This window comes from Nerophis lumbriciformis, linkage group LG27 (genome assembly GCF_033978685.3).
Source record: "Nerophis lumbriciformis linkage group LG27, RoL_Nlum_v2.1, whole genome shotgun sequence".
Lineage (NCBI taxonomy): Eukaryota > Metazoa > Chordata > Actinopteri > Syngnathiformes > Syngnathidae > Nerophis > Nerophis lumbriciformis.
In genome coordinates this window covers 964,447-975,000 of record NC_084574.2, presented here as the reverse complement: position 1 = coordinate 975,000, position 10,554 = coordinate 964,447, and the positions used below count along the sequence as shown (strand labels likewise).

Below are 10,554 nucleotides of genomic sequence, written 5' to 3'. Positions count from 1 at the left end.
TTTCATCCAGTCCAACGAGTGCTGGCCCAGTCACATGATATGTGCGGCTTCTGCACACACACACACACTAGTGATGGGTTGATGAGGCGTCATGAAGCGTTTGGACACATTGCAAAACTGTATTGATACTGTGTCGATACTGTGTCACTAAATACTGACATCTGCTGGACATTAAAAATCCCTACAGGCAACCTATGGACCGACTCAACTGACACTGATTTGATGCCCTAGTACAGGGGTCACCAACCTTTTTGAAACCAAAAACTACTTCTTGGGTACTGATTAATGCGAAGGGCTACCAGTTTGATACACACTTAAATAAATAAATATATTGTCATTTGTAAGTTACACGTAAGTGTGATTTAAACAAGAATAGCTAAATAAATACATTTATATATGTAAAAAAATGGGTATTTCTGTCTGTCATTCCGTCGTACATTTTTTTTTTCCTTTTACGGAAGGTTTTTTGTAAAGAATAAATGATGAAAAAAAACACTTAATTGAATGGTTTAAAAGAGGAGAAAACACGAAAAAAAATTAAAATAAAATTTTGAAACATAGTTTATCTTCAATTTCGACTCTTTAAATTTCAAAATTCAACCGACAAAAAGAAGAGAAAAACTAGCTAATTTGAATCTTTTTGAAAAAATTATAAAAATAATTTATGGAACATCATTAGTAATTTTTCCTGATTAAGATACATTTTAGAATTTTGATGACATGTTTTAAATTGGTTAAAATCCAATCTGCACTTTGTTAGAATATTTAACAAATATATATTTCTAACAAAGACAAATCAGTATTTCTTCTAGATTTTCCAGAACAAAAATTTTAAAAGAAATTCAAAATACTTTGAAATAAGATTTAAATTTGATTCTACAGATTTTCTAGATTTGCCAGAATAATTTTTTTGAATTTTAATCATAGTAAGTTTGAAGAAATATTTCACAAATATTCTTCGTCGAAAAACCAGAAGCTAAAATATTTATTATTCTTTACAATAAAAAATAAATAAATTTACTTGAACATTGATTTAAATTGTCAGGAAAGAAGAGGAAGAAATTTAAAAGGTAAAAAGGTATATTTGTTTAAAAATCCTAAAATCATTTTTAAGGTTATATTTTTTCTCTAAAATTGTATTTCTAAAAGTAATAAGAAGCAAAGTAAAAAATAAATGAATTTATTTAAACAAGTGAAGACCCATCCATCCATCCATTTTCTACCGCTTATTCCAAGTGAAGACCAAGTCTTTAAAATATTTTCTTGGATTTTCAAATTCTATTTGAGTTTCGCATACTTATTCAACAGCGATACAGGTTACACTGAGGGTGGCCATATAAGCAACTTTAACACTGTTACAAATATGCGCCACAAAGTGAACCCACACCAAACACGAATGACAAACACATTTTGGGAGAACATCCGCACCGTAACACAACATAAGCACAACAGAACAAATACCCAGAACCCCTTGCAGCACTAACCCTTCCGGTACGCTACAAGGTGTGTGTGTGTGGTACGATTATTTACGTGCCTCCACATCGACAGAGTGCTCTTCCTGTCATATTGAAGTTTTTAGAGCTTCCATAGCGAGTCTACTGACGGATATAAGTTAGAACTACTTTGTTTTAGAAATGGCAACAGAGGAGGATGAATTGCCCCACAACAAGAGGATAGAGAAAATGTAGCTAAATGACTACAATGGCGCACACGCTTACATTTTTGGGACCTATGCAGATCCTAAATACACATCAGCAGGTACCAATAGGTAAGAAGAGTTTTTGGTTTTGCATAACACTGCGAAACATAACAGCAGATAATGTCTCCTAATAGGTGCCATTTTAGGGTCCTTATACACACCATAATAATACATGTATGTTGAAGCACGGTACGTCTGACTATGGTAGCCGTAATGCTCCGACAATCCATCAAGCGGTATGGCTTTGTAGCTTACCGAATTTTGACAGATCTTTGTGTAACTATTAGTTTTGGTGTTGCTAGCCAGCGTCACTTATTGAACAGGCGTCAACTTGCAGTCCACGCGGACGTCTTGCGTACGACTGCCATCTACTGGGCACACTTAGCACCACACCTTGTACCAAATGAAATTGCTGTGAGGCCGGTAAGCACAACCAGAAAGAATACGTACGTCAGGCACACCGGGTTATAAGGCGCACTGTCCATTTTTGGGGGAAAATGAAAGTATTTTAAGTGCGCCGTATAGTCTGGAAAAATACCATATAGAAGATTTGACGAAGCGTGCTTTGTACCACAGCCAGATTTAATCGTACTAAGAATCCCTCCCTCGGTCTCTGCTCCTTTCTTGCTCTTCTAAGTGGATTTTACTTTTTAAAATGTTTATTGTTGTCGCAATATGGTTGTTAAAGTGCTTTCTGATCGTTTGTGAGGGCACCGAAGGGACTTCTCTCTCTCTCTCTCTCTCTCTCTCTCTCTCTCTTGTTGTAGCAATATGGTTGTTAAAGTGCTTTCTGATCGTTTGTGAGGGCACCGAAGGGACTTCTCTCTCTCTCTCTCTCTCTCTCTTGTTGTAGCAATATGGTTGTTGAAGTGCTTTCTGATCGTTTGTGAGGGCACCGAAGGGACTTCTCTCTCTCTCTCTCTCTCTCTCTCTCTCTTTCTCTTGTTGTAGCAATATGGTTGTTGAAGTGCTTTCTGATCGTTTGTGAGGGCACCGAAGGGACTTCTCTCTCTCTCTCTCTCTCTCTCTCTCTCTCTCTCTCTCTCTCTCTCTCTCTCTTGTTGTAGCAATATGGTTGTTAAAGTGCTTTCTGATCGTTTGTGAGGGCACCGAAGGGACTTCTCTCTCTCTCTCTCTCTCTCTCTCTCTCTTGTTGTAGCAATATGGTTGTTGAAATGCTTTCTGATCGTTTGTGAGGGCACCGAAGGGACTTCTCTCTCTCTCTCTCTCTCTCTCTCTCTTGTTGTAGCAATATGGTTGTTGAAGTGCTTTCTGATCGTTTGTGAGGGCACCGAAGGGACTTCTCTCTCTCTCTCTCTCTCTCTCTCTCTCTCTCTTGTTGTAGCAATATGGTTGTTGAAGTGCTTTCTGATCGTTTGTGAGGGCACCGAAGGGACCCCTCTCTCTCTCTCTCTCTCTCTTGTTGTAGCAATATGGTTGTTGAAGTGCTTTCTGATCGTTTGTGAGGGCACCGAAGGGACCTCTTTCTCTCTCTCTCTCTCTCTCTCTCTCTTGTTGTAGCAATATGGTTGTTGAAGTGCTTTCTGATCGTTTGTGAGGGCACCGAAGAGACTTCTCTCTCTCTCTCTCTCTCTCTCTCTCTTGTTGTAGCAATATGGTTGTTGAAGTGCTTTCTGATCGTTTGTGAGGGCATTGAAGGGACCCCTCTCTCTCTCTTTCTTTCTCTCTCTCTCTCTCTCTCTCTCTCTCTCTCTCTCTCTCTCTCTCTCTCTCTCTCTCTCTCTCTCTCTCTCTCTCTCTCTCTCTCTCTCTCTCTCTCTCTCTGTGCGTGCGGAGGACAGTTTAGCTTGTTGTTGTTGGTTTGTTAATAAAGAGAGAGTTGATCCATCAAGTAGTGTAACACCTATTAGGCTGGAACCAATTATTCATGTTTACATTGTTTATGGAGAAATGTGCTTCACTTTATGAACGTATTAATGAATAAACTCTGTTCAAGAACCAATTAAGTTTGTAAATGGAGGTTCCCTCTACCAACCTCTCCGTGCTTCGTCTCTCCAAAGTTTCCTTCGCCAACGATGTTGCGTGCAGAAGTCTGGACTGGTTGGAGGTGACCTTCCCCGTGTTGCACGCACCCACCCACCAGGTGACCAATATTTGTTTGTCCCTTTTTTTAAAAGACCGAGGACAAGAACTGTTGTGGTTGTCTCAGGTCATGGCGGGCGTGAGAAGTAAAGTGCTGGAGGTCCAGGATGCCGTGAGCAGCGTTGCCATGGGAACCGTGCAGCGCGTCATGGCCATGTTGCAGCAGGCGGACCACCACCAGTCCCTGGTCATGTTGCAGCAGGCGGACCACCAGTCCCCTGGTCAGCGTGGACTCTGAAGCTGTGGTGGAGCACACCAGAAGAAGACCTCCTCCAGAAGACACCAGTAGGTGGACACCAAGTGTGTCAGTAGACTAACTAACTAATTAACTAACTAACTAACTAACTAACTAGGTGTGTTGTAGACGCTGACTGGCCAGTTGAGGAAGTGGAGACGGACACGAGAAGACTTGGGACTCTCTCCATCACTCTGTGCAGGAGGGCCCGGGTCCAGTCTGCTCAGGTCAGTACCAACCTTCTACAACTTGATCCAGAACATTCTACAGCTCAAACACAACTTGATCCAGAACATTCTACAGCTCAAACACAAGTAAGATAAGGCTGTCAAACTGCCCTCAGAGACGCTCGTTAGTGGACTATATAAATAGAATAACTTATTACAGTGACTATATAAATAGAATAACTTGTTGCAGTGACTATATAAATAGAATAACTTTTTAAATTGACTATATAAATAGAATAACTTGTTAAATGGACTATATAAATAGAATAACTTTTTAAATGGACTATATAAATAGAATAACTTGTTAAATGGACTATATAAATAGAATAACTCATTACAGCGACTATATAAATAGAATAACTCGTTACAGTGACTATATAAATAGAATAACTCGTTACAGTGACTATATAAATAGAATAACTCGTTACAGCGACTATATAAATAGAATAACTCGTTACAGCGACTATATAAATAGAATAACTCGTTTACAGCGGACTATATAAATAGAATAACTTGTTGAATGGACTATATAGATAGAATAACTTGTTAAATGGACTATATAGATAGAATAACTGTTAGTGACTATATATAGAATAACTCGTTACAGTGACTATATAAATAGAATAACTTGTTACAGTGACTATATAAATAGAATAACTCGTTACAGTGACTATATTAATAGAATAACTTGTTACAGTGACTATATAAATAGAATAACTTGTTACAGTGACTATATAAATAGAATAACTTGTTATACCGACGATATACATAGAATAGCTCGTTACTATATAAATAGAACAACTTCACTGTAAAGTCACTGTAACTTGTTACAGTGATTATATAAATAGAATAACTTGTTACAGTGACTAAATACAATAACTTGTTACAGTGACTATATATAGAATAACTCGTTACAGCGACTATATAGATAGAATAACTTGTTACAGCGACTATATAAATAGAATAACTCGTTACAGTGACTATATTAATAGAATAACTCGTTACAGTGACTATATAAATAGAATAACTTATTACAGTGACTATATTAATAGAATAACTTGTTAAATGGACTATATAAATAGAATAACTCATTACAGCGACTATATAAATAGAATAACTCGTTACAGTGACTATATAAATAGAATAACTCGTTACAGCGACTATATAAATAGAATAACTCGTTACAGTGACTATATAAATAGAATAACTTGTTGAATGGACTATATAGATAGAATAACTTGTTAAATGGACTATATAGATAGAATAACTGTTAGTGACTATATATAGAATAACTCGTTACAGTGACTATATAAATAGAATAACTTGTTACAGCGACTATATAAATAGAATAACTTGTTACAGTGACTATATTAATAGAATAACTTGTTACAGTGACTATATAAATAGAATAACTTGTTAAATGGACTATATAAATAGAATAACTTTTTAAATGGACTATATAAATAGAATAACTTGTTAAATGGACTATATAAATAGAATAACTTTTTAAATTGACTATATAAATAGAATAACTTGTTAAATGGACTATATAAATAGAATAACTCATTACAGCGACTATATAAATAGAATAACTCGTTACAGTGACTATATAAATAGAATAACTCGTTACAGCGACTATATAAATAGAATAACTCGTTACAGCGACTATATAAATAGAATAACTTGTTGAATGGACTATATAGATAGAATAACTTGTTAAATGGACTATATAGATAGAATAACTTGTTAAATGGACTATATAGATAGAATAACTGTTAGTGACTATATATAGAATAACTCGTTACAGTGACTATATAAATAGAATAACTTGTTACAGCGACTATATAAATAGAATAACTTGTTACAGTGACTATATTAATAGAATAACTTGTTACAGTGACTATATAAATAGAATAACTTATTACAGTGACTATATTAATAGAATAACTTGTTGCAGTGACTATATAAATAGAATAACTTGTTATACCGACGATATACATAGAATAGCTCGTTACTATATAAATAGAACAACTTCACTGTAAAGTCACTGTAACTTGTTACAGTGATTATATAAATAGAATAACTTGTTACAGTGACTAAATACAATAACTTGTTACAGTGACTATATATAGAATAACTCGTTACAGCGACTATATAGATAGAATAACTTGTTACAGCGACTATATAAATAGAATAACTCGTTACAGTGACTATATTAATAGAATAACTCGTTACAGTGACTATATAAATAGAATAACTTATTACAGTGACTATATTAATAGAATAACTTGTTACAGCGACTATATAAATAGAATAACTTATTACAGCGACTATATTAATAGAATAACTCGTTACAGTGACTATATAAATAGAATAACTTATTACAGTGACTATATTAATAGAATAACTTGTTAAATGGACTATATAAATAGAATAACTCATTACAGCGACTATATAAATAGAATAACTCGTTACAGTGACTATATAAATAGAATAACTCGTTACAGCGACTATATAAATAGAATAACTCGTTACAGTGACTATATAAATAGAATAACTTGTTGAATGGACTATATAGATAGAATAACTTGTTAAATGGACTATATAGATAGAATAACTGTTAGTGACTATATATAGAATAACTCGTTACAGTGACTATATAAATAGAATAACTTGTTACAGCGACTATATAAATAGAATAACTTGTTAAATGGACTATATAGATAGAATAACTTGTTAAATGGACTATACAGATAGAATAACTTGTTAAATGGACTATACAGATAGAATAACTGTTAGTGACTATATAAACAGAATAACTGGTCACAGCGACTATATGAATAGAATAACTCGTTAAGCGACTATATAAATAGAATAACTCTTTACTAAGGGGGCACAAAAAACATTGTAATTAAATTTCTCATTTAAAAAAATCTACATTTTATTTATTTATAAGAATACATTTTTGAAGACTTTTGAGGCCACGTCCATGCAAGCAGAAAGTAAGTCAATGTTATAAAGTGCATCTCACAGATCAAATGACAAAACAAAGGTGAAGTAAACAATTCATGAAAACAACATAAAAAGGATACAAAAATGATATTAACTAAAAGCTTTACTAAAAAGAGAAGTTTTGAAATGTTTCTTCAGTGTCAACATGAAGTTGTTCCAGATTCTGGGAGCTACATAACAGTCTATAATGTCAGGTCTCCACGGCTTTTAAAATGACTTTTGGGGATCTTTAGACCTTTAAGGCTGAGCTTTTCTACACTGGAACCTGTTTTGAAAAAGTTTCATTATTATTATTATACCAAATACATTGTGAGGATCTGTTTGAATCAGGAAGGAGATTGAAAGGAGAATCCATTCTGAATCCAATCGTCACCCCAAGAATCAGCGTGGGATTGACTTGTTCACTGCCCAAACATTCACTCGTTACAAGTTGCATAGTCAACTCCTTTTACATGATATTTTTACAAAATAAATGCTTGGCACATCTTGCATTGTTATGGAATTATTTATTTTTATATACAGGTAAAAGCCAGTAAATTACAATATTTTGAAAAACTTGATTTATTTCAGTAATTGCATTCAAAAGGTGTAACTTGTACATTATATTTATTCATTGCACACAGACTGATGCATTCAAATGTTTATTTCATTTAATTTTGATGATTTGAAGTGGCAACAAATGAAAATCCAAAATTCCGTGTGTCACAAAACTAGAATATTACTTAAGGCTAATACAAAAAAGGGATTTTTAGAAATGTTGGCCAACTGAAAAGTATGAAAATGAAAAATATGAGCATGTACAATACTCAATACTTGGTTGGAGCTCCTTTTGCCTCAATTACTGCGTTAATGCGGCGTGGCATGGAGTCGATGAGTTTCTGGCACTGCTCAGGTGTTATGAGAGCCCAGGTTGCTCTGATAGTGGCCTTCAACTCTTCTGCGTTTTTGGGTCTGGCATTCTGCATCTTCCTTTTCACAATACCCCACCGATTTTCTATGGGGCTAAGGTCAGGGGAGTTGGCGGGCCAATTTAGAACAGAAATACCATGGTCCGTAAACCAGGCACGGGTAGATTTTGCGCTGTGTGCAGGCGCCAAGTCCTGTTGGAACTTGAAATCTCCATCTCCATAGAGCAGGTCAGCAGCAGGAAGCATGAAGTGCTCTAAAACTTGCTGGTAGACGGCTGCGTTGACCCTGGATCTCAGGAAACAGAGTGGACCGACACCAGCAGATGACATGGCACCCCAAACCATCACCCAACCATGCAAATTTTGCATTTCCTTTGGAAATCGAGGTCCCAGAGTCTGGAGGAAGACAGGAGAGGCACAGGATCCACGTTGCCTGAAGTCTAGTGTAAAGTTTCCACCATCAGTGATGGTTTGGGGTGCCATGTCATCTGCTGGTGTCGGTCCACTCTGTTTCCTGAGATCCAGGGTCAACGCAGCCGTCTACCAGCAAGTTTTAGAGCACTTCATGCTTCCTGCTGCTGACCTGCTCTATGGAGATTTCAAGTTCCAACAGGACTTGGCGCCTGCACACAGCGCAAAATCTACCCGTGCCTGGTTTACGGACCATGGTATTTCTGTTCTAAATTGGCCCGCCAACTCCCCTGACCTTAGCCCCATAGAAAATCTGTGGGGTATTGTGAAAAGGAAGATGCAGAATGCCAGACCCAAAAACGTAGAAGAGTTGAAGGCCACTATCAGAGCAACCTGGGCTCTCATAACACCTGTGCAGTGCCAGAAACTCATCCACTCCATGCCACGCCGCATTAACGCAGTAATTGAGGCAAAAGGAGCTCCAACCAAGTATTGAGTATTGTACATGCTCATATTTTTCATTTTCATACTTTTCAGTTGGCCAACATTTCTAAAAATCCCTTTTTTGTATTAGCCTTAAGTAATATTCTAATTTTGTGACACACGGAATTTTGGATTTTCATTTGTTGCCACTTCAAATCATCAAAATTAAATGAAATAAACATTTGAATGCATCAGTCTGTGTGCAATGAATAAATATAATGTACAAGTTACACCTTTTGAATGCAATTACTGAAATAAATCAAGTTTTTCAAAATATTCTAATTTACTGGCTTTTACCTGTATATACATATTTATCGTGATTATGTGTAATGCCTCTTAATCGACCAAAAAAATATTAGGTTTTTTTTAACTGTCCTGTGCAGCCACTCAGACAACTCATATTGTGATATGGAAGATCTTTAGAAAAGAGAAGTGTTGTCTTATTTGACTTGATTAAATGTTTGGGGAGCATTTTGTTAAGTTTTCATTTATCATCAAAATGATCCGTTTATTTAATTCAGGCACCAAATGTTATTCAAGTATTGAGTAGTTGTCCCTAGAATGGAATGATGCGGTGCAAAAGGAGCAGCTGATGTTTCTTCTTCTGTCCAGCAGATGATGGAAGCCTGGTCCACGTCCACATGTCATCTCCGGGTGGTGCACACAAGCTGGCTGGTTGTTGCCTGGAGTCTGGAGCAGCTCCCTCAGTGGTTGCAGCAGCAGATAGTGTCTGCCTTCTTGCTGCTCACACACATGTACAACAGCCAGCAGCACAGCGTCTGCCTCTGTGACGCGCCGCCGCCACCGAGCGTGCTCAAGAAAAACTGGCGAGCGAAAAGACCTGCCACCATCTCGGGGTTTGAGAGCGGACGCATGGGCGAAGGATGTGGACAGCGTTGATGCGAGTCACAAGTAATAAATGTATGAACACTTCAAATAAAAGCACTTGAATCTTCACCTTGTCACCAATTTGAATGTAAATATGTCAGAATCGGAATAGTTTGAGAACAGGTTCCCAAACTAGGATTGTTTCTTGGTGCAACATAAAACACAGATTTGGTAATAAGAGCTGTAACTGAGCTATCACACTTAGAAGGAATATGTCAGCTGTTGGCCAAGATCTCCTAAAGCAAAACCCACTTTTCTTCCCTGATGAGTATGTGACATCTGTCAATCCAAACATGGAGGTGTTTACAGTAGAAGACTCGTATTTTCCAAACAAGCAGTTTTTAAATTGTGATGTCATACATGGTAGGTTACCCGAGACTTTTCACCAGTCTCCTTTTTTCTCTTGTTGGAGGCGGACTGACTCGTACATGCACGTTGCCATTTCTAATAGAAAATAGCATATAGTCTATTAAATATTACCGGTACATGTCTGACAAAGAAGACCATCAAAGTAGAGCTGCATCCTGACTTTACCAAACTTTGACCACTAAAATATTTTAGATGTAAAAGAAAACATACTGGTACTAC

At 36.5% G+C, this 10,554-nt stretch overlaps 1 protein-coding gene across 1 annotated transcript in view; it reads left to right on the top strand.

Annotated features, from left to right (window-relative positions):
• LOC133624388 (uncharacterized) overlaps nt 1-10,047 on the top strand; it is a 12,805-nt gene extending 2,758 nt beyond the window's left edge. The window contains exons 3-6 of the mRNA XM_072916458.1: nt 3,721-3,803; nt 3,870-4,036; nt 4,156-4,264; nt 9,694-10,047. Coding sequence (XP_072772559.1) covers nt 3,721-3,803; nt 3,870-4,036; nt 4,156-4,264; nt 9,694-9,978 — 644 coding nt within the window. The 3' untranslated portion in view covers nt 9,979-10,047. The remainder of the gene's footprint in view (nt 1-3,720; nt 3,804-3,869; nt 4,037-4,155; nt 4,265-9,693) is intronic.
• The last annotated feature ends 507 nt before the right edge of the window (nt 10,048-10,554 follow it).